Source organism: Oncorhynchus clarkii, chromosome 5, assembly GCF_045791955.1.
Source record: "Oncorhynchus clarkii lewisi isolate Uvic-CL-2024 chromosome 5, UVic_Ocla_1.0, whole genome shotgun sequence".
Taxonomy (NCBI): Eukaryota; Metazoa; Chordata; class Actinopteri; order Salmoniformes; family Salmonidae; genus Oncorhynchus; species Oncorhynchus clarkii.
The window spans coordinates 90527411-90553364 of NC_092151.1; the positions used below are offsets into that span (position 1 = coordinate 90527411).

General features: G+C 41.2%; 1 protein-coding gene across 1 annotated transcript; it reads right to left on the reverse strand.

The window, feature by feature from the left end:
• Positions 1-4956: 4956 nt before the first annotated feature.
• Positions 4957-25954, reverse strand: LOC139409551 (lamin B2). The gene is made up of 12 exons (XM_071154863.1): positions 25520-25954; positions 21752-21888; positions 18520-18676; positions 16987-17112; positions 16135-16305; positions 14401-14526; positions 14008-14228; positions 12701-12929; positions 11262-11369; positions 10966-11085; positions 8851-8937; positions 4957-8307 (listed from the first exon to the last, which is right to left on the reverse strand). The coding sequence occupies exons 1-12, from the start codon at positions 25721-25723 to the stop codon at positions 8269-8271; spliced, it is 1725 nt and encodes a 574-aa protein (XP_071010964.1). The 5' UTR covers positions 25724-25954; the 3' UTR covers positions 4957-8268.

Here is a 25954-nt window from a genome sequence, read left to right on the forward strand (position 1 = left end):
TGCAGAAATTATTTAGTTGTACAAACCCTCAGATTCATCAGCTGTCCAGGTGGCTGGTCTCAGATGATCTGTCAGGTGAAGAAGCCGTGGAGGTCCTGGGCTGGCGTAGTTTGACGTGGTCTGCAGCTGTGAAGCTGGTTGGACGTACTGCCACATTTTCTAAAAATGACATAGGAGGCGGCTTATGGTAGAGAAATTAACATTATATTCTCTGGCAACAGCTATGGTGGACATTCCTGCAGTCAATATGCCAATTGCATGCTCCCTTAAAACTTGAGAGATCTGCACATTTTAGTGGCTTTTTAATGTGCCCAGCACAAGGTGCACCTGTGTAATGATCATGCTGTTTAATCAGCTTCTTGATATGCCACACCTGTCAGGTGGATGGATTATCTTAGCAAACGAGAAATGCTCACTAACAGGGACGTAAACAAATTTGTGCACAGAATTTGAGAGAAATATTCATTCTGTGCTTATGGAACATTTCTGTGATCTTTTATTCCAGCTAATGAAACACGGGACCAACATTTTACATGTTGTGTTTATATTTTTGTTCAGTGTATAAACCCTTGATTGCTGATGCTATGCATTGGCCAGTAGTGAAAGGCTTTGAAGCCACCGGTAGAAGCAGTCCTCCGTAGGAATGAATGGAATCCGGGGCGGATCCGGCCTGCGGTTGGTTTGAGTATTTAAAAAAATATAATAATAATTTACTTTTGGTGGTCAACAAACTCAATGTACTTCAAAATCTAAACTGTGTAGTAATGATAATGAACTTACAGTTGCTCACTAATTATCCTCTGAATGAAAGATAAACCAGTGGTCCTCAACTGGTTTTGCATCGGGACCCAAATTGAACCAGGTTGTCTCAGCTGCGATCCGATATTTGCATCGCCAAAATGAATCGGCAAAATACAAATCGGGAAAAGTATTTTTGTTTATGCTATATTAATGACACGGGAACAACATTCCCTCCTCTTTCATCATTCATTTTTAATTTCATAAAAAATTACATTTAGCCCATATTCTTGATGAAAAATGTTAATAAACTCACTGGTTTGCGACCACAAATCAACCGAAATAGCACTGGTAATAGCTCTATATTTGAAATACTGTGATAGAAGAAAAAATGTAGAGATTCAATTATTTAACATTTTGCAAGTTCATTATCATTTTTTTACACACTTTCGACCTGGTTTAAGTCGTTTATGTAAAGACTGGAGTATTTTTGTTATTTAATTTATTAATTTTTTACTCAGACACCAACAACCCATTCAAACCTCCTGAGACCCAAATTTGGGCCGTGACCCACCAGTTGAGAAGCGCTGAGCAAGACAGCCAGAAAGAATCGAAAATTCCAAAAACGACAGAGAGAGAGAGGACACATTTTTTTTCACATTTTGACGGCGAGGAAATGTAACCAATTTTCTGTGCGGCCCCCCGGCAAATGTAGCCCCCGGGACAAAATGAGTTTGACACTTCTGCTGTACTGTCTTTGGCAGTAGTGCTGTAGCCTGGTCGACTCTCCGGGCCAGGTGCCATAGCATTTTAGTGGGCTGGCCTAGTGTCTTTGGTATTCCAACTGGGCCAATCACTGGTCCTCATGAGCTTGTAGTCTACTGCCGTCATGTGGGCTCAATTTGTATGCTAGACAAATATGAATTAATAATAGTTTTTGAAGTTTTAAACGTCAATTTGAGATGGATTGTAAATATCAGCAAAATAACAATTACAGAAGCAGCTGTCATATAGAAAGCACTACAATATCTCTAGAAATCACAATTACAGAAGCAGCTGTCATATAGAAAGCACTACAATATCTCTAGAAATCACAATTACAGAAGCAGCTGTCATATAGAAAGCACTACAATATCTCTAGAAATCACAATTACAGAAGCAGCTGTCATATAGAAAGCACTACAATATCTCTAGAAATCACAATTACAGAAGCAGCTGTCATATAGAAAGCACTACAATATCTCTAGAAATCACAATTACAGAAGCAGCTGTCATATAGAAAGCACTACAATATCTCTAGAAATCACAATTACAGAAGCAGCTGTCATATAGAAAGCACTACAATATCTCTAGAAATCACAATTACAGAAGCAGCTGTCATATAGAAAGCACTACAATATCTCTAGAAATCACAATTACAGAAGCAGCTGTCATATAGAAAGCACTACAATATCTCTAGAAATCACAATTACAGAAGCAGCTGTCATATAGAAAGCACTACAATATCTCTAGAAATCACAATTACATTCACCCTACATAACCACAGCTGTGCACACCTTTTCCTACTTATACTGAACAACAATATAAACGCAACATGCAACAATTTCAACAATTGTACGTAGTTACAGTTCATATAAGGAAATCAGTCAATTCAAATAAATTCATGAGGCTCTAATTTATGGATAAATGAATGGCCAATATGGTTTTTCCCCCACAAAAGGACTTTAGTACATACATAGATACTCCTGTTTCATCAGCTGTCCGGGTGGCTGGTCTCGGATGATCCCGAAGGTGGAGAAGCTGGATGGGGAGATCCTGGGCTGGCAGGGTTACATGTGGTCTGTGGTTGTGAGGCCAGCTGGGCGTACTGTCAAATTCTCTTAAAACGACTTGAGGCAGATTATGGTAGAGAAATTCACATTCCGTTCTCTGGCAACAGCTCTGTTCGACATTCCTGCAAGTCAGCATGCCAATTGCACACACCCTCAAAACTTGAGACATTTGTGTTGTGTGACAAAACTGCATATTTTAGAGTGGCCTTCTATTGTCCCCAGCACAAGGTGAACCTTTGTAATGATCGTGCTGTTTAATCAGCTTCTTGATATGCCACACCTGTCAGGTGGATGGATTATCTTGGAAACGGATAAATGCTCATTAACAGGGATGTAAAGTAATTTGTGCACACAATTTCTGAGATTTTTCATTTCAGCTAATCAAACTGGAGGCGGCAGGTAGCCCAGTGGTTAGAGCTTTGGGCCAGTAACTGAAAAGTTGCTGGATCGAATCCCCGAGCTGATCTGTCATTCTGCCCCTGAACAAGGCAATGAATCCATAGTTCCCCGGTAGGCCATCCTTGTAAATAATTTGTTCTTAACTGACTTGCCTAGTTAAAAGGTTAAATAAATAAAATAACCAACACTTTACATGTTGAGGATGTATACAGTACCATTCAAAAGTTTGGACACCTACTCATTCAAGGGTTTTTATTTCTACATTGTAGAATAATAGTGAAGACATCGAAATTATGAAGTAACACATGGAATCATGTAGTAACAAAAAGTGTTAAACAAATCAAAATGTGTTTTATATGAGATTCTTCAAAGTAGCCACCCTTTGCCTTGACAGCTTTGCACACTTGGCATTCTCTCAACCAACTTTGAGGCTGTCACCTGGAATGCTTTTCAATTAAAAGTCAATGTGGAATTTCTTTCCTTCAGTTGTGTTGTGAAAAGGTAGGGGTGGTAGCCCTATTTGGTAAAATACCAAGTCCATATTATGGCAAGAACAGCTCAAATAAACAAAGAGACAACAGTCCATCATTACTTTAAGACATGAAAGTCAGTCAACCCGGAAAATTAAGAACTTTGGAAGTTACTTCAACTGCGCTATGATGAAACTGGCTCTCTTGAGGACCGCCACAGGAAAGGAAGACCCAGAGTTACCTCTGCTGCAGAGGATAAGTTCATTAATTACCAGCCTCAGAAATTGCAGCTCAAATGCTTCACAGAGTTCAAGTAACAGACATCTCCACATCAACTGTTCAGAGTAGACTGCGAGAATCAGGCCTTCATGGTCAAATTGCTGCAAAGAAACCACTACTAAAAAGGACACCATTAAGACTTTCTTGGGCCAAAAAAAAAAAAAACATGCAATGGACATTCGACCTGTGGAAATCTGTCCTTTGGTCTGATGAATCCAAATGGTAGATTTTTGGTTCCAACCGTCGTATCTTTGTCAGTAAGTGAACAGATGATCTCCGCATGTGTAGTTCCCACCGTGAAGCATAGAGGTCTGATTGTGTGGGGGTGCTTTGCTGGTGACACTGTCAGTGATTTATTTAGAATTCAAGGCATACTTAACCAGCATGGCTACCACAACATTCTGCAGCAATATGCCATCCCATCTGGTTTGCACTTAGTGGGACTATCATTTGTTTTTCAACAGGACAATGGACAACACACCTCCAGGCTGTATAAGAGCTATTTGACCAAGGAGGGTGATGGAGTGCTGCATCAGATGACCTGGCCTGCACAATCACCCGACCTCAACCCAAAATGAGATGGTTTGGGATGAGTTGGACCACAGTGTGAAGGAAAAGCAGCTGACAAGTGCTCAGCATATGTGGGAACTCCTTCAAGACAGTTGAAAAAGCACTCCAGGTGAAGCTGGGAGAGAGAATGCCAAGAGTGTGTAAAGGGTAGCTAATTTGAAGAATTTCAAATGTTTGAATTTGTTTAACCCTTTTGGTTACTATATGATTCCATATGTGTTAGGTCATAGTTTTGACGACTTCACTATTATTCTACAATGTAGAAAATAGTAAAAAATAAAGAAAAACCCTGGAATGAGTAGGTGTGTCCAAACTTTAGACTGGTACTGTATATTACATACGGTGTTCGCACAGACAACATATTTAAATTCCGGACTGATATTGCTAGCTCTGACATTTCTTAATCTCTTGTTTCTCCATTCGTTTTTTGTGGGTGGGGTCATTTGTGTGTTATAATTGTACAGTTAGACATATACTACGTTGCTGGAGCCAGAAACACAAGCTTTTCACTGAATCTGCAGTGATTTGAAGTACGAACCACGTTACTACACTTCCTAGAGTGGGACTGGTGACAGAATTACAGCCCAGTTAGCAGCGTTTTCAAAATGGTAGTGTTCTACTTAAGTACTTGGTCTTTGATAAATCAAGTCAGAATAAAATCAAACGTATTAATATGGAAAACATTTATTATGATTTATGTATACAAAAAAAAAAAAAATTCAAAATTGTAAAATGTAATAAAATCAATAGCAGTATGACAAACACACATTTGGCATGCTCCCTCCCTATACAAGTCCTCTTAGAGTGATAAAGTTTAGGGTTTCGGTTTATCTGCGCATTTGACCCAAATATCAATTCACAAATGTTTAGTATGGCTCAAAATGACTAAACCATGCTCTCCCATGTTAACTGGATTTCCTCATTGTCAGTCCTTACCACCGCTACTATACAGTAAAAAGTACTAACAATATTCTTAGCTTCTCCACTGGCTTAATAAATCCCAGCATCTAATGTGGTAAGGAGTGAACACTGAAAACCCGCCAAGAAAAACGCTGTAGTCTCTCACATTTCACTTGCTACATCTGTAACATAGAACCTGATAATTTGGCAGTACTGTGAATACATACTGACATCATTGACTCACATTAATAGTAGTACTGTGTACTAACGGTAATGTGTGTCTAAACCAAACAGTGCATGAAACTAAAAGCTGTCAAGAAGCCTAAGTAAAAATCACCAGTAGTGGTGGTGGAATTCCTATAGAAAACACTTAGTAAAATGACCGTCACAGTTCAATCATGATTAAAAAGAGAGTCTGGATACCCTGTCTGCAGTGGATACGTCGTTCCCAGGGATCCACTCTTGAGTTCAATGGAAATGCATCAATACAAAACCTTGTTGCAACATTACTTCCATGCTTTTCAGTTACCGTGACAATTAAAAAATGTTTTTAAAAAAAAAAAAAAAAATCTCTGCCTGAAAAGCATAGCCATGCATTTACACTAGACACTAATTTTGCTAAATATTTTTTTGGGGAGAATTAACACTTTATAGTTAAACACACACACAAAAAAAAAAAAAATTGTTCTGCCATTTTAGACCCAAACTTGATCCATCTAAAGAGAACCCGAAAAAAACAAATTACAATTATCCTATCCAAAAAATAATATTCAAATAATGCAAAGCACTGCATTCAAATAGACATACAAAAATTATGTTTCCCAGGCCAGTATTAAAACTATAAAAAGTCAAAGCAACATTGCATCTTTTTTTTGTGTTGTTAAATTTGTAATAGTCGTGATTATTGATCAAGTGAAAAAAAAAAACTCAATAATCCAAATGGCTCCTTCCCTCCAATTTCAAAGCCATGTTAAGAGATAACACTGCTTGGGTAGTATAACTACTTCAACCACTGAGATGCTATAGCACAGCCAGCCACGAAGAATGGAAAATCAACGAGGTTTATAAGTGTTCACATCCTGAGGTCTTTATATATATATATATATATATATAAAAAGGGGTGCGTCACTCAAAATGACTAAATTACATATTAGTTTCCTTACCCTGTAAGCAGTCTATGGACAAGGACCTGTATGTCATTTTGTAATTTGGGTTACTATCCCTTTAGCTTGTCTACAACAAGTAGTTGTGTGGGATGAGAGTCGAGACAACAGATCCCCCTCCATCCAAGCATATTGCCATTAGAATATTTTTTTTCAATTCTGTTTTGAAAGTCCAAACTGCACCCCCCATCTCCATGAAAAGGCAGATTCTCACCAATTGCATCTCATATTGCTGACTTGAAGTAGCACGACTACCTTTCATTCTAGGCACGGCCATACATTCAGTAGGTGCAGAAGGTAGAAAGGTTACACCTGGTTTAGTTTTAAAACAGAAACCCTATCATTAAATCTTAAGTCACATTTAAAATATGCACACTGTAGTTCTTACAGTCTACTTGTCTTGAGAAACATAATTTTCAAAAAAGATACAAAATGCATGATTTATCATGTCAACAGCATCAGAATAAGACAACAGGTTGGAAACGTTCAGTGACTGTTTATACCAGTACACACCTGATTGAACGTCAACTAATCACCAAGCCCTCAATGAGTTGAATCAGGTGAGTTTGTCTGGGAGCAAAACACATTTTTGCTGTTGGGGGGGGGGGGGGGTACTCGAAAGACGAGTTGGGAAACGCGTTTTTTAAAGAGTGGCGTTTTAAATACAAGCTTTGCATGATTGCATGCCATGTTCTATCGTAACTCATCTTTGGCCTCATTACGTCGCCATCTGATGTAATTCTCTCCAAACCATAAAAGTACTATTTGTGAGAAAGAGCAAAGTCTTAAATCTATATTTCATTACGTAAAAAAAAAATATATACACTTTGTTGAAAATTTGAAACATTTCCAATTATAAAATTGTAGGCATTAATGCATTTTTAAAATATACCAATCCATATAGTAGAATACGTAATCCTGGCATTTCCATCCTGTTGCTGTGATTTGCCAGACTAAAGCCAGTACATGAGCTAAGCGACGGCTGTCAGTTACAATCTACTACACATTTAAGGAACCAAAGATCACATCCACTCTGCCACTATGCTCGAGCCTGTAATGGAACCCACACTGAATAGTGCTCAGTTTGATAATAAAATGCCATTTAACAGACTTATCTAAAGCGACACAGTCATGAATGCATTTTTTTTTTTTTAAATTGCGCATGGGTGGTCCCAGGAAGCTTTGCAAGTGCCATGCTCTACCAACTGAGCTACGAAGGATCATGTTGGGAAATGAAACCTTGAAAAGGAGCGATATTCAGTGTGCAACAGATTCCAGGCTGACCATTCTCCTTCAAAACTCCTTTTCGCTCTCCCGCCTCAAAGGTGACAAGTTCATCGAATTAGCAATCGATTCAAATGCCACCACGGACAACTATGTCCCCCTAAAACTTTCTACAATGCTTTTAAACTTTTTTTTTTTTTTTAGACAGACAATTGGTTAGGTTTAGGTCCAGCTTTTTCTCAACAGACGTGTCTAGGGTTAAAACACATCCCATGCACACAGTGAAGTCCTTTCTGACTTGACAACAGCAAGCCTAAAGCCAGTGTCCTCCGGTCCCGGGGACTACACTCATTGATTCATGTAGATTAAGTGGAATGTGGGATCATGTGGTGAACGAACAATCATTATTCTTTAAAAATCCAGAAGACATCCAGCTGTCTGACTCAACATAATTTGGGGGGGGGGGGTGAACTAACTTAGTGAATTCAGTCCTAAACTCAAGGCAAAAATTGTTTTATTTTGTCATGATTACTTGGATGTTAAAAACGGGGTCTTGAAAATATGGGCAGGCTCTTAAATTGTCTTATAAGATTAAAAAAATATTAAGAACACAAGACAGAATTATACAAAAAGATTTGAGTGGCTCTAGAAAAAGAAGCAGATTTTGTAGGAGAACAAACTATGGGAACTTCTTCACATGATTGAACATTCCCTGGAAGAGGCCTTTTCTCCCTGGAAGGAAACAAGGGTAAGATGTGAGACAAAACAATGCACCACTAAATTAATACTAGCAGTTACATTAAAACAGACATCTTAATCTAGTATAGGCACATGCAGCACGTTATGTAGAAGGACTGAGAAGCTCAGTTCTGGCGACTTTAAGCAGACATCCTACTCCAAAATGAGTACAAATAAAATTACTCACATCTAAAATATAATTTCCACCTTCAGAAATGAGCCCAATAACATATCGGTAAAAAGTATTGTCGCCCGTAGCTTAACTGATGCAGCATAGTGGCTATAAATACATAGATACCCCATGCTTCAACCCATCAACACACTTACCCTATTGGACTAATCCTTAACCAGATTCTGAATTTGATCTTTTAACTAGTTGGCATCCAATTTATACATTTTATGTCCCCAAAATAATAATATAACTATTTTTATAGTCAAACGCCAGATGGCAATAGCTTAAACTTCCGCTGACTGGGATAAGTTCAACCTGACTGGGATAAGTTCATTATGGGATTCAATTCAAGGGAAATAATTTACTCTCAGTTCCTCCTCCTCGAAGTCGTCATCATCATCTCCGTTCTCCACCTCCATCAACGTCTTGGTGACGGTTCTCTTAGCCACTTCCTGGACAGGAAGACAACAGCTCAATAAAAAAAAAATCTCTGCATAGGTCTTGTACTTATTCTGCAATTTTCGCCCTCACCAAATATTTTGCACATGGCAATGTTTGTAAAGGCTATTCAAATTGATATTACAATTCAGGACATGTAGCTAATGTCTGAGAAAATACAAACAAATATTGAACTTACAGTGCCTTCAGAAAGTATTCATACCCCTTGATTTTGTGTTACAGCCTGAATTCAAACGCAATTTTCTCTCTCGCACCCATCTACACACAATACCCCATAATTACATAGTGAAAACATGTTTAGAAATGTTATTTATAAAAATCTACTTTTAAAAAGAAATCACAACTGAGTTAATACATGTTAGAATCACATTTGGCAGCGAAGTGTCTTTCTGGGTAATTCTTCAAGCTGGTTGTTGATCATTGCTAGACAGCCATTTTCAAGTCTTGTCATCGATTTTCAAGACGAAAACTAACTAGGCCACTCGGGAACATTCAACATGGTCTTGGTATGCAACTCCAGTGTATATTTTTCCTTGTGTTTAAGGTTTTTCTCCTGATGAAAGGTGAATTTATGGATATGCTTGTGCTTTGCCAATGACAAGCATACCCATAACATGATGCAGCCACCACTATGCTTGAAAATATGAAGTGGTACTCAGTGACGTGTTGGATTTGCCCCAAACGCTTTTTATTCCGGACATAGTTAATTTCTTTGCCACATTTGTTGCAGATTTACTTAACTTTTTCGATATAGGGGGCGCTCTTTTAATTTTTGGATGAAAAACGTTCCCGTTTTAAACAAGATATTTTGTCACGAAAAGATGCTCGACTATGCATATTGACAGCTTTGGAAAGAAAACACTGACGTTTCCAAAACTGCAAAGATATTGTCTGTGAGTGCCACAGAACTGATGTTACAGAAAAAACCCAGATAAAAATACAATCAGGAAGTACCGCATTTTTTGAAACCGCCTCATAGCAATGACTCCTTATATGGCTGTGGAGGAGCTAGGAGTCAGCTTACCTTTTCCACGTTTTCCCCAAGGTGTCTGCAGCATTGTGACGTATTTGTAGGCATATCATTGGAAGATTGACCATAAGAGACTACATTTACCAGGTGCTCGCTTGGTGTCCTCCGCTGCAATTATTGCGTAATCTCCACCTGCGTGTATTTTTCCATTTGCTTCAGAGGAGAATCCTAACTGGCACGAAAGACTTATCATCGAATAGATATGTGAAAAACACCTTGAGGATTGATTCTAAACAACGTTTGCCATGTTTCTGTCGATATTATGGAGTTAATTTGGAAAAAAGTTCGCCGTTGTAATGACTGAATTTTCAGGGTTTTTTCTTAGCCAAACGTGATGAACAAAACAGAGCGATTTCTCCTACACAAATAATATTTTTGGAAAAACTGAACATCTGCTATCTAACCGAGAGTCTCCTCATCGAAAACATCCGAAGTTCTTCAAAGGTAAATGATTTTATTTGAATGCTTTTCTTGTTTTTGTGAAAATGTTGCCTGCTGAATGCTAGGCTTAATGCTCTGCTAGGCTATCAATACTCTTACACAAATGCTTGTGTAGCTATGGTTGAAAAGCATATTTTGAAAATCTGAGATGACAGTGTTGTTAACAAAAGGCTAAGCTTGTGAGCCAATATATTTATTTCATTTGCGATTTTCATGAATAGTTAACGTTGCGTTATGGTAATGAGCTTGAGGCTATGATTACGCTCCCGGATACGGGATTGCTCGACGCAAGAAGTTAAGTTCCTTATTGCAAACAGGATGCATGTTTTGGAATATTTCTATTCTTAAAGGCTTCCTTCTTTTCACTGTCATTTAGGTTAGTATTGTGGAGTAACTACAAGGTTTCCTTCCTTCCCAGCAACTGAGTTAGGAAGGACGCCCGTTTTTTTTTTTTTTTTTTTTTTTGTGACTGGGTGTAATGAAGGGAGGCATTGGTGAATTCTTTATGAAGGCACTATAGGGGTGCGTTTCTTCCCCATGCTCCCCTCACCTCTCCATCAGAGTTCACAAGGGTGGTGGTGATGTCATCCCCGGTGCCCCAGGAGGCCTGGCTCTTCCACAGCAGGTCAGAGGGAGGGCTGTGAGACACACCTGCGTCTGAGCTCCACACCTACAACAGGACATCACACAGAAAGATGAAATCAGGGCTATGTTCAACACCAGGGGAAATGGCTAATCAAATTGTTACAAAAGTGGATTTACAAACTCTTACCACTTGGGTGAATCTAGTTGATAAATAAATAAAGAAGAACAGTCACAGACTGACTGAGGAGGAGTGCTGCTTACCGTGACAGTCTTGCCGGCCTTGAGGACAAACTTGGGGGAGAACTTGTAGGTGATCTCCTCTCCTTCTCCAATCTGCCTCTGCAGCCTCCAGCTACCTAGAGACTGGTCCTATAGACAGTGTGTTTTAAACACCAATTATTTCACCGATCCTAATAACACGCAATTCATTATTGATTACTTCACAGCGGTGAAGGATCAGAGAAGTTGTAATATTGAATTGTAATATGTAATTGCAGTGTTGTAGCATTCGAGTCTGACTCGAGTCACAATTTTCATGACTTTAGACTCAAAACTTGGACACGACCATTGGTGACTCGGACTTTCCTTCCTGGCACTTGTATTTGCACTTGGACTTAACAGGCTACTATGATAAGCAGAATACTAGCAGCACTGGGTGGGCAGAGCAGCGAGGGTTCTGTTCTCCAGCAGGGGAAAGGACAGCACCGGGCACACGCAGCCTACATCAGCTGGTGAGCTGTGTGGGAGCAAGCGATCAGTGTGGGAAGACATGATCCCAGACGGAGCCTAGGCTACACGTCGTACAAGCGACTAGCTTGCTTCCGCGTAACCACCAGTCAACCATTTAGCGTCGCCTGGTTAAGAAACATTAACTCCTTTACGAAATTTAAAATAATAGTATTGAGTTTACATACTCAATATAGCCTGGTTCCTCTAGGTTCCTTCCTAGGTTTTGGCCTTTCTAGGGAGTTTTTCCTAGCCACTGTGCTTCTACACCTGCATTGCTTGCTGTTTGGGGTTTTAGGCTGGGTTTCTGTACAGCACTTTGAGATATCAGCTGATGTACGAAGGGCTATATAAGTAAATTTGATTTGATTTTGATTTGATTTAAAAGTAAAAAACAGTCTAGCTACTGTCGCCCTCTCCCCTTGGGTCTGAAAAGTAGGTCGTCTTTGAATTTGTCATCTACCTTCACTTTCCCTAGTCTCCCTTTAGTTTTCGCTCTAGAATAAAACATTTACAGAAATATCTGTAAATAGTAATTATTTTTTGCAAATTATTAATCTGGTCAATCTGACAGGAGCAATAGCCAACTCCATCTAGAGACCATCCATTCAAAAACAGCATTACTAATTTGACATAACTATTGAACACAAAAATAAATTATTTGTGTAAACCTGTTTATGAAGGACTTCTGTTTCATAGGCTATTGCATATTGAAGGCAATTATGACCTAAAGAACAACCAAATTATTTGTTTTGCTTTCAAACGTTGACATTTTTACTTGCACATCAACCAAAATTAATGTGGTATTTTTTTTGTTAAAATCAGACCCAGAGACACAGACTTCAGCCATAACGACTTGTGACTCAACTATTGATGACTCAGAACTCAGCTATAGGGAATCGTGACTCGACTACCAACACTAATTGCAATTCTGAATAGTAGTAATATGTCATTTTATGAGTAGCTAGCGGTACCTTGTCTGAGTCGTTCTTCAGGGTGACACACTTCCCCTCCAGGTCAGTCTCCTCGATGGTAATGCTGCCGATGGCCTCTGCCTCCTGGTTGATGTGAACCTGAGGCACGACCACTGACTCTTCCTGCAGCTCCACGCGCTTCCTCTTGGCCCAGGAGGAGCGGGAAGAGCCTGTGCCCATGGCGCGGGACACTGTCACACGGCTGGACGGGCTGGGGGACAGCTTCAGTCTGTGGGGGGAGAGGGGAGGAGAAACAGGAGGGGGAAACAGAGAAAGAAACATGAGTCATCCATTACTTGCATCCCCATTACTTTAATCAAAGAAAACAAACACCTACTGTATTGTGGAGGAAGACATTGTTTTACTAGTCAACCTTCATTCTTCTGCTCTTCACTCCAGCAGTCTGTCTGGCGCTAGCTGATTGGCTCAGGGTCTCAACCAACCACCTGCCTTCAAATACTGCTTATGACATTACGTCATAGACATCTATCCTGCAGCACCTGGATAAGCCTTCCTAAACCCTTCACTTGGTGCCCGCTGAACCACTCACAGGTAAAAGTTAAGAGGCGTGACATTTGGGGGAGAAACAAGTGTCAGCTTGAGAGGCCCGTTTCAAATTAGCTAGTTGTTTACCCTTCTGTACTAGCCTGGGGGAATATTCTCTAACCTGGAAGGTCAGTGACAAACCAGAACAGAGAATTATTTGACCATGCTGGTCATTTATGAACATTTGAACATCTTGGCCATGTTCTGTTATAATCTCCACCCGCAACAGCCAGAGGAGGACTGGCCACCCCACATAGCCTGGTTCCTCTCTAGGTTTCTTCCTAGGTTCTGGCCTTTCTAGGGAGTTTTTCCTAGCCACCGTGCTTCTACACCTGCATTGCTTGCTTGCTTTTTGGAGTTTTAGGCTGGGTTTCTGTACAGCACTTTGAGATATCAGCTGATGTAAGAAGGGCTATATAAATAAACTTGAACGATTTTAATTATACCTGTTTAGTGTAACAGGATGAATGCAGTTGGACTTGTTCCAGCAGCTTGCCAACAACAGCATTACAGACGGACAGAGAGACACTGCTGCATCCCTATAACAAGTGAGGAATGTACCGGCTGGAATTCACTGAGTGATGTGGAACTTCTCAGGCAGGGGTTGAAGAAATGCACTGCTCATCTGTCTGCTGTCCAAATCTAACAAATAGTTTGCAAGATGCAATTATGGCTAAGTGTTTTTCTTTTTTTAAAAATCAGCTTTCCCCTGTTCTCTATTGGATGAGTGAAGTCAGTCAGCCCGTCCATCCCATCCTCACCTGTCTTCCTCTCCCTCCAGCAGTTTCCTGTAAGCGTTGATCTCCATGTCCAGGGCCAGCTTGACGTCCAGCAGCTCCTGGTACTCGTTCAGCTGCTGCTGCATACGCTCCCTCATCTCAGCCATCTCCCTCTCCTTCAGGTCCATCTGCATGCGGTGCTTGTCCCGCTCTCCAGCCACCAGGTTCTCAAGCTCCCGCACACGCTCCTCATTGGCAGAGGCCTACACATGGAGGGACGAGATTACAAAATAAGGACAGTTCAAGGAAGTACAACGTAATTGCAGTAGATGGCTATCTGGAAGTAAATAAACAGATTGTGTTTAAAAGTTCAGACGACCAGATCGATGAACAACAGTACTTAAACATGCCGTTCAGCCTAATAGGTATGTGTACCTGTTTCTGCAGGGCAGAGAGCTGGTAGGCCAGGCTCTCGATCCTCATATGAGCCTCCTGCAGTTCCTCCCGAGCTGTGCTCACCGCCTTGTCATTCAGCTCAGACGACACCTTGGCATTATCCAGCTAAACAGACGGGGTGGGGGCAGAGAACAAAACATGTCATTGACACTCCCGCAGGCCGGAACTACAGACAAAAAGGACCACAAACAGCAGTATCAAATTAACTTGTCACAGATGCATGATAAATATAGTATGAAATTGACAACTTGTTTCACAACAACCCCACTAACTTTCCTGGCCAATTATAAATCATTATGGTAGTATTTCCCCAATGTGTCCCTTAGACGCCCCACAGGACTGCATACAGTGCATTTGAAAAATATTCAGACCCCTACCCCTTTTTCCACATTTTGTTACATTACAGCCTCATTCTAAAATTGACTGGCCTCCCAGCCAAACTGAGCAATCTGGGGAGAAGGGCCTAGGTCAGGGAGGTGGCCAATACCCGAGGGTCACTCTGGCAGAGCTCTAGAGTCCCTCTGTGGAGATGAGAGAACCTTCCAGAAGGACAACCATCTCTGCAGCACTCCACCACGGGCCTTTATGGTAGAGGGGCCTGACGGAAGCCATTCCTCAGTAAAAAGGCGCATGACAGCCTGCTTGGAGTTTGCCAAAAAGGCACCTGAAGACTCTCAGACCATGAGAAACAAGATTCTCTGGTCTGATGAACCCAAGATTGAACTTTGACCTGACTGTCAAGCAAAACGTCTGGAGGAAACCTGGCACCATCCCTACGGTGAAGCATGGTGGTGGCAGCCTCATGCTGTGGGGATGTTTTTCAGTGACAGGGACTGGGAGACTAGTCAGTATCGAGGCAAAGATGAACGGAGCAAAGTACAGAGAGATCCTTGATAAAAACCGGCTCCAGATCGCTCAAGACCTCAGACTGGGGCAAAGGTTCACCTTCCAACACCCAACGACCCTAAGCACACAGCCAAGACAACGCAGGAGTGGCTTCGGGACAAGGCTCCGAATGTCCTTGTGTGGCCCAGGCAGAGCCCGGACTTGAACCCGATCGAACATCTCTGGAGAGACCTGAAAATAGCTGTGCAGCGACACTCCCCATCCAACCTGACAGAGCTTAAGAGGATCTGCAGAGAAGAATGGGCGAATCTCCCCAAATACAGGTGTACCAAGCTTGTAGCGTCATACCCCAGAAGACCCGAGACTGTAATCGCTGCCAAAGGTGCTTCAAAGTACTGAGTGAAGGGTCTGAATACTTACGTAAATGTGATACAATTATAAATGTATAGATTTGCCCCAAAAAACAATTTAAAACTATTTTTGCTATGACACTATAGGGTATTTTTGTGTAGATTGATGAGGGGGGGGGAAAAAACCTCTCATCTATTTTGGAATAAGGCTGTAACGTAACAAAAGTCAAGGGCTCTGAATACTGTCCAAACGCACTGCATTTCTGTTGTAGCAAAAGCACACCTGATGATTCAACTAAAATCAATGATTAGTAGACTACCTAGTTCCACCAGGCTACCAAGTTCCACCAGGCTACCAAGTTCCACCAGGCTACCAAGTTGTAGAAAAGGATGGCCTAGGGGTATAAGGCTAGTTTCTTAAAGGTCAAAGAAAGGTCATACAAAGGCCATAAACCCCTAGCCTTACAGATATAAAAAGGGTTAGGGTGGGAAGCACGGGGTCAGGCATCATACATACCTTGGCCTGGAAGGTGTTGCCCAGCTCCTCCTTGTAGATGGAGACTTGTTCCTCATGCTGCCTGCGCAGGTCCTGCAGAGCCTGAGCCAGCTGGAACGTGTAGTCCTGGGTCACCCCACTGTCCACCTCCACGGTACGCTTCTCACGACGCCGACGCGTCTCACGTACCTCCTAAACACACAGAGGGTCACCTAGCCAGTCAGACAGGTGTTCCCATGACAACACGGCTAGTATGCTTGCACATGCCCAGGTGTAAAGATGTACAGCTTTCATTGGTTTGTGACGAAAAGGAGGCATGTGAATCAGTTGTAGCTTTTGTTCTTGTGCATTTCACTGTGTGTGTGTGTGTGTGAATCCACAGCAGCTGTAGGACTTTATACACTGAGTATACAAAACATTAAACACCCGCTCTTATGACAGATGGACCCGATGAAAGGTAGGAGACAGGTTAAAGAAGGATTTTTAAGCCTTGTGACATGGATTGTGTATGAGTGCCATTCAGAGGGTGAATGGGAAAGACAAAAGATTGAAGTGCCTTTCAACAGGTTATGGTAGTAGGTGCCAGGCGCACCGGTTTGTGTCAAGAACTGCAACATTGCTGTGGGTTTTTTCCCCACTCACGTTTCCCATGTGTATCAAGAATGCCGCCCTATGGGACTCCCAATCACGTCCAGATGCGATACAGCCTGGAATCAAACCAGGGTCTGTAGTGACACCTCTAGCACTGAGATGCAGTGCCTTAGACCGCTGCGGCCACTCAGGGGCCATTTACCTGAGGACCCCCCCCCCCAATGAATAGTGTTGCCCCACCCTGGGCAAACAGTGATGATTTGTCGCTATGTGTCCACACACCTCGTCGAACATGCTCTTCCTGAACTGCAGCTCTTCCGTCAGGCTCTGGCAGCGGTTCTCCAGATCCACTCTCATCAGAGTCTCGGTCTCCAGCTGCTTCTTAGCTACAGAATGGGCATCTTCAGCCTGGAAACACAAGACATGGTGTGTAAGAACTAAGGTCTGACCTGTGTGTATCCTAACCTTGCGGCAACATGATAGTGCGTGTATCCTAACCTTGCGGCAACACGATAGTGTGTGTATCCTAACCTTGCGGCAACACGATAGCGTGTGTATCCTAACCTTGCGGCAACATGATAGCGTGTGTGTGCATCCTAACCTTGCGGCAACATGATAGCGTGCGTGTGTACCCTAACCTTGCGGCAACACGATAGTGTGTGTGTGTGTATCCTAACCTTGCGGCAACACGATAGCGTGCGTGTATATATCTATATCCTAACCTTGCGGCAACACGATAGCGCATGTGTGTGTATCCTAACCTTGCGGCAACACGATAATGCGCGTGTGTGTGTGTATCCTAACCTTGCGGCAACACGATAGCGCGTGTGTGTGTGTATCCTAACCTTGCGGCAACACGATAGCGCGTGTGTGTATCCTAACCTTGCGGCAACACGATAGCGTGTGTGTATCCTAACCTTGCGGCAACACGATAGCGTGTGTGTATCCTAACTTTGCGGCAACACGATAGCGTGTGTGTGCGTATATATATCCTAACATTGCGGCAACATGATCGTGTGTGTGTATATCCTAACCTTGCGGCAACACGATAGCGTGCGTGTGTGTATATATCTCCTAACATTGCGGCAACATGATCGCGTGTGTGTATATCCTAACCTTGCAGCAACAGGATAGTAGTGTATGTGTAAGCTCAGTCTGACTCACCGAAGTGTGTATGCGTGTGTGAACGTACTTTACAAATAATATGACTCACATCCCCCACCCCACCCCTCTTGTTCCAATGTACATATATATAGCCCATAACAGTTACGTAACTAACGACAACCATCTCTACCAACTTTCAATTGGGTCATTTCCGTTCAGTTTGCCACTTGTGGTTGCCCAACCTCCAGCCTTAACAGAAGAAACAGACTGTATGGCGAGTAGCAGGCAGGTGTGAGTAAAACAGGAAATCCAGATAAGGATACTACCAGGCTAGAAATATTGTGCGTGGGATTCCCTTTTGTCCTTCTAAGTAAACGCACAGACCTTGTTAGTAGAAAACCAGACAGGGCTGTGTGACGTAACCGAAGCCCATCCTACCAGGCTAGAAATACAATGCACGGCCTTGGACTCGTTTTGGTCGTCATCAGTAACACGTTAGACTGTTTGTGTGGTCCTCTGTAGATCAGTTGGCTAGAGCACGGCGCTTTCAACGCCAGGATAGTGGGTTCGATTCCCGGGACCACCCATACGTAAAACATGTTTTCATTCGTGACTAAGTCGCTTTGGATAAAAGCATCTTATAAATCCCATTTTATTATTATTATTTTATAACCAGTGTCGTGAGAGTGAAACTGTAAAAAGTACAGAAACCTTGGCTAACTGGGCCTTCAGGTCGGCAACCTCCGCAGCCAGGTTTCCATTCTCACTGAAGGCCGTGGCCAGGTTTGCTTCACTCTTGTTGAACTGGGCCTCAAGGTCCTTGGCCCGAGCCATGGCAAGAGTCAGGTCGCCATCTTTCTTTTTCAGACTGAGGAGATGGAGAACAAAACAGACACTGAGACCATGTGCATTTATTTTCATTAAATAAAAACAGTAACCTAGAGGAAAGTGTCTATAGGTACCATTTCCATTCAAACCAAAGAGATTTAGACTGAAATTTGTTTAACTTTTGCCAATTTCCAACCAACTGTTTGATATATTAAAGCGTGTTTCTTGTCCCTAATCTGATTTCACAGATAAAGGCACGAAAAAAAGACCACCGTAATCTCAGCACTTCTTCTGCGCTGTACAGCATCAGTCAAACAGAAAAAAAAGGATCACGACTGTATAGCTTCCACATTAAACGTTGCTTTAAAGATAAGCATGCCCACAAGACCGATGAATAAAGAGGATAGTCCTTCAGTGGTTAACAGCGGTAACCAAGACAGTCAGTGCTTTAGAAACTAACTTCCTGTCTACCAAAGTGTTAATTAGCAACCATGTAAACAATGATCAACACAAGCGTCTGGAACTTTTGAGGAACAGACGTAAATCTCCCCCAAGCATCACACCAACTGCCTTAACAAGTAATTCAAAACAGCTTGGGGGGGGAAATAGGATTAGTTAAGATTAAGTGAACCAGGTTTACACTAACAGCAAGAGTAATTGGGAGTCAAGACTACGAGGCATCTCCACAAAATGACCCTGCTCATAAGACCATGTAGTTAATTAAGTGAAGAGAATAAGATCACGTGAGGATTTATAATTTAGAGTTTACTCTGACTAGGATAATAACATACAACACAGGATTGGATTCCATTTGATTGAAGGGAGTCAATTCAGGAAGTAAACTAAAATTCCAATTCAATTTGAAGTAAAAACAGCCATCTATTTTCAATTACTTCTTACTTGTGACGTAATACATAAAAGTAAATGCTATGTATTTCAAACATAGATTTTTTAAAAGTTTGAATCAAAATCACTCCCCGAATTGACATAAAACAGTTGCTTTGAAGAGAGATTAGCAACACCTGGCAGTGAAAACACATTCTGTAGGATTAGAAACTGGGATATTAAATAAACCATTTGGGTTGGGAGCGTAGAATTAGCATCTTAAAACAACAAACGTTAGCCACAGATTCTGTCATACTGCCCAAGTTAACACACACAGCGTTTTTGTAGTACAGGAATTTGCAGCTTGTCATATAACACAGCTATTTTGTGTAACAGACTGTAAAGGAATGTGTGTAGCATGTCATAAAGGAATTTGTGTAGCATGTCATAAAGGAATGTGTGTAGCATGTCATAAAGGAATTTGTGTAGCATGTCATAAAGGAATTTGTGTAGCATGTCATAAAGGAATTTGTGTAGCATGTCATAAAGGAATTTGTGTAGCATGTCATAAAGGAATTTGTGTAGCATGTCATAAAGGAATGTGTGTAGCATGTCAAAGGAATGTGTGTAGCATGTCAAAGGAATGTGTGTAGCATGTCAAAGGAATGTGTGTAGCATGTCATAAAGGAATTTGTGTAGCATGTCATAAAGGAATTTGTGTAGCATGTCATAAAGGAATTTGTGTAGCATGTCATAAAGGAATTTGTGTAGCATGTCATAAAGGAATTTGTGTAGCATGTCAAAGGAATGTGTGTAGGATGTCATAAAGGAATTTGTGTAGCATGTCATAAAGGAATTTGTGTAGCATGTCATAAAGGAATTTGTGTAGCATGTCATAAAGGAATTTGTGTAGCATGTCATAAAGGAATTTGTGTAGCATGTCATAAAGGAATTTGTGTAGCATGTCAAAGGAATGTGTGTAGGATGTCATAAAGGAATTTGTGTAGCATGTCATAAAGGAATTTGTGTAGCATGTCATAAAGGAATTTGTGTAGCATGTCATAAAGGAATTTGTGTAGCATGTCATAAAGGAATTTGTGTAGCATGTCATAAAGGAATTTGTGTAGCATGTCAAAGGAATGTGTGTAGGATGTCATAAAGGAATTTGTGTAGCATGTCATAAAGGAATTTGTGTAGCATGTCATAAAGGAATTTGTGTAGCATGTCATAAAGGAATTTGTGTAGCATGTCATAAAGGAATTTGTGTAGCATGTCATAAAGGAATTTGTGTAGCATGTCATAAAGGAATGTGTGTAGCATGTCATAAAGGAATTTGTGTAGCATGTCAAAGGAATGTGTGTAGGATGTCATAAAGGAATTTGTGTAGCATGTCATAAAGGAATTTGTGTAGCATGTCATAAAGGAATTTGTGTAGCATGTCAAAGGAATTTGTGTAGCATGTCAAAGGAATGTGTGTAGCATGTCATAAAGGAATTTGTGTAGCATGTCATAAAGGAATTTGTGTAGCATGTCATAAAGGAATTTGTGTAGCATGTCATAAAGGAATGTGTGTAGCATGTCAAAGGAATTTGTGTAGCATGTCATAAAGGAATTTGTGTAGCATGTCATAAAGGAATGTGTGTAGCATGTCAAAGGAATGTGTGTAGCATGTCATAGGAAAATGTCATGGGAAACCTATATTAAAATAACTTTTTTTGTGGGGGGGGGGCTGCTTAATGACTTGCTTAATGATCAGCTCCAAGTTATTTTAATGTTGGAAATCTGTTCACGCATAATAGAGAGCTGTACAATACCATTCAAACGCTAACAAACCATTTAATGAGTAGGTTTCTTGAAAAAAATAACTATTTTTCTACATTGTAGAATAATAGTGTAGACATCAAAACTATGAAATAACACATATGGAATCATGTAGACACACACAAAAAAAGTGTTAAATCAAAAGACATTTTATATTTGAGAAACGTCAAAGTAGCCACCCTTTGCCCCAATGGCAGCTTTGTACACTTGGCATTTTCTCAACCAGCCTGGCCCATGGCTGAATCTAGTTGATGACCCCTGTCAAAGGATTGCGTGTAGAATGTCATACAACCAACACACAGATTTCCTACGACGATCAAACGTAATGGAATGTACATCTTGTCATGTTGGCCTATAACTCAACCATTTCCCTCTTCCACAGTGAGAGGAATGTGCAGCCTTTCCCGTTGAATAACACACTTTTCAGGCAGACTCCAAATCTTGGGTATCAGTGGGTGTTATTACTTACTTCCTGGTCACCTCCTCCACGTCAGAGTTGGCCTTGCCCAGGTCTATCTGAAGCCTGGCCCTCTCCCTGGCCGTCTCATCCAAGACACGCCGTGCATCCGCTAGCTCTGCCTCGTACAGGGTCTTAATCCCAGTCACCTGGTGCAGAGAGGGAGCACACACACACACACACACACAAATCACAGTTTGTCACATGCGCCCAAAATATAACAGGTGTATACTTTACCGTGAAATGATTGCTTACGAGCCGTTCCCAACCACGCAGAGTTTTATTTTTAAATAGTAACACAAGAGGAATAAAATACACAAGAACGGAGCAAAACACAGGAAGTACCAGATCAATGTGGAGCTACATACAGGAAGTACCAGATCAATGTGGAGCTATATACAGGGAGTACCAGATCAATGTGGAGCTACATACAGGAAGTACCAGATCAACGTGGAACTACATACAGGAAGTACCAGATCAACGTGGAACTACATACAGGAAGTACCAGATCAACGTGGAACTAGATACAGGAAGTACCAGATCAATGTGGAGCTATATACAGGGAGTACCAGATCAATGTGGAGCTATATACAGGGAGTACCAGATCAATGTGGAGCTATATACAGGGAGTACCAGTACCAGATCAATGTGGAGCTATATACAGGAAGTACCAGATCAATGTGGAGCTACATACAGGGAGTACCAGATCAATGTGGAGCTATATACAGGGAGTACCAGTACCAGATCAATGTGGAGCTATATACAGGAAGTACCAGTACCAGATCAATGTGGAGCTACATACAGGGAGTATACTAGGAAGTACCAGATCAATGTGGAGCTACAGAGTACAATCAATGTGGAGCTATATACAGGAACCAGTACCAGATCAATGTGGAGCTACATACAGGGACCAGTACCAGATCAATGTGGAGCTATATACAGGAAGTAGTCAATGTGGAGCTACATACAGGGAGTACCAGATCAATGTGGAGCTATATACCAGTACCAGATCAATGTGGAGCTACATACAGGAAATGTGGAGCTATATATACCAGTACCAGTCAATGTGGAGCATCAATGTGGAGCTATATACAGGAAGTACCAGTACCAGATCAATGTGGAGCTATATACAGGAAGTACCAGTACCACATCAATGTGCAGACGTACGAGGTATTTGAGGTAGACATGTACATGAAGGCAGAGTAAAGTCATTTGGCATCAGGATAGATAAGAGTAAAATAAAGTGAGTAGAAGCAGAAAATGAGTATGTATGCGTGTTTGTGTTGTGTCGGTATGAATGTGTGTGGGTTGTGTGCAAGTGTCAATGAAGTGCATGTGAGTATATGTAATATATATATATATATATATATATATATATATATATATATCTAGTGAATGTGCATAGGGTCAGTGCAGATAGTTGGGGTAGTATTAATTAAATAGACTATTTAGCAGTCTTATGGCACACAGACTGTCAGTCACGAGCTGTGCCCGGTCAGAAGCCTGTACTATCCAGCATTCCACAGATTTTTCCCCCCAAATACATAACAGATTGCGGGCGTGGCTTACTTAACAATTCCCAAACGAAAAGATTGAATAAACCTGTTAATACCACTCAGACCTTTTGTTATAAAAAAATTGTTTATATCTTAAACTGGTCATTAAAAACATGTTTGAAGAGATGTATAACTTTTTCTTGAACGCCACTTTCTTTGCACAGTCACTTTTAACTCATTCCATTATCAAATACAAACTAAAATCATTGCAAAGACTTTCAAGAGGCCATCTGACAAGCATCAAACTAGTTTTCCCAAAACATCAATATTTGCATACTAAGTTGTTTAGCAATGCATGTGGCCTCATGCTGTGCAAATCACAACAGGCTTGTTTAAGATATAAAAACAGGCCGGGAGAAAGTAACAGTTACAAAAAAAAAAACTTTGAAAAGGCACCCCCCCGGGCCACTCCCATCTGGAACTTTGACTCTGCACAGCCCTGGCAGCCCAACAACACTCCCCTCGGCTGGAAACAGGGCGGTGTCTCTTTACAGTTTGGCTCAAGTCCAGACAATGATCCCATTCTGGGGTCTGTTCAGTAGACAGAGCCCAAGTCAAAGCACTTCTTAGTGGCTGAGATTTTCTACATAACCACTATGTAACAGTGATAGAATGTAGTAGCTAGACGAGCTGATAGGTGCTTCCTAACCTAGCAACGAACAGGTGTACGAGCTGACAGGTTAGTAAGCACCTTTGACATAACGCTGAACAGGTGTACCTAGCAACTACCATATATCAACAGTAACCACAACCACTCAACTCATAGGTAGCTCAATGAATTTACCCACTCCCCCATTTGTATGCTTTCTAGGTGGTGAAATAGTTATCAATGTAATCCTCTGCACTGAAGTGAACTGAAGTCATTCAGGAGCTCCGAGACTGAAGTCAAATAAATCAGACTAAGGAACTGTACAGCAAATTGCACATACTGTACACATTCCTACGTGATAGGAATCCCACAGAAGATGTGGATTTTATGCTGCACTGGGAATAACAATAATAAATGCTGATGGTGGTGCTATAAACATCAGGGTAAAAACAAAACCACCTGGACTGCTCTAAGTGGCAGATTGTAACAACTAATGTGATGTTCCATGGCACAGCACAGAGAATATGACCAACCTTGGCAATACGATCTTCGTTCTAGATTCGGGCCAAACACGCATCTTCAAAATGGCCATGTTCAGCTGCAGGTGGTTGGTTTGAATGTTTAGTGATTAAAATAAAATATGTTTTGCTCCATGAATTAGTCCAACAAAATGTATACCGCCATCTTGTCTATTTCAAATCTTCTCTCATTGACAGATAAATGCACCCACCTACACCGGTCTCGATAAATGAGAGAATATTTTAAATAGACAAGATGAAGGCGTACACATTGTTGGACTACCTCAGAGCAAAAATGTTTTATTCCTTTTGGTTGGTCGAACATTGTCTGTGCTATGCCAAACAGTAACGTACATATCCTGTAATTGGTAATATAAATGAACATATAGCCGGTTACAATCGGCTAACTAGGACAGAGACAACTTTGGTTAGTTTACCTTATCTACCAAGCAATGTACTAATCTTGGACTTCATTTTTTATTTGTTTTAAAGAAAGGTCAGATTTGTTCATTTGAGTTTAATAAACACAACCAGGTTCCCCTCCAAAATAACAATAATACTCGCGGGAGTTTCGAACACCCAAAACGTGTTTTCCTAGCTGGCTAATCGTGAATGTAAATGTAGGCACGACAGCTAGCTACCATGCAAACGGGACTAGCATCGCGAGTCTTATAGTTAACTATATGATTCACCAGGAATGAGCAAGATGACTAGTGAAATATTACAATGAAACAATAGTCTCAACGATTGATACAATGTAGCTATGGCGAGACAGTGTAACTGTACAAGATCTTTGGACGAGTACAATGTTACCTACAAGTTAAGTAGCTACAAACTTGCTAGCATGCTAATCAGCTAGTTTCAGCCAAGGCCCGTGAAAAATACAGCCAAGCCAACAAATCAAACTGCTCGAAAAATATACAAACTGATAGACCACACGTTGGTTAACGGTGTGTTCCATTAATCAGCTCGATTGGTTAACTAGATTGTTGTTTTACCGGTAACTTAGTAGCTAATTATCTTGCTAGCTAGTTAAATGCTAACGTTAGCTAACTACCGTTAAATTAACGTTATCGGGTTAGCTAGCAACATAAGAGATGTAATGGTTAAAAATTACCTCTCGTGTAGTGACTTCTTCCTTTTCGGAGACCTTGACCATGAGCCGGTCATTTTCAAGCTCTAGTGACCGGACTCGATCGATGTAAACGGCAAGCCTGTCGTTCAAATGTTGCAGGTCTTGTTTTTCCTGGAGGCGCGATATCCTCGTCGGGGAGAGCGGGGTTCCAGCAGGCGCGGCGCGGCTTGGGGTTGCGGTGGCCATGATTCTTCAAGTTTTACTCCACTCTGTAATGTTTTCAAACTTGTTTTATTTATTTTTTAATTGTTTTATTCTTCTTTACCCTCGATCGCCACGCACTTGTTGTTTTGAGGTTCAAAAAGCGGTTTAGTTAAAACCTAAACGAGTTTGTTTGATGAATGAAATCTGCAGTCTACTACCAAGACATGTAGCTAAATTTCTCCTAGTTTTGAAAGACCTCGCCAAAACAAAATG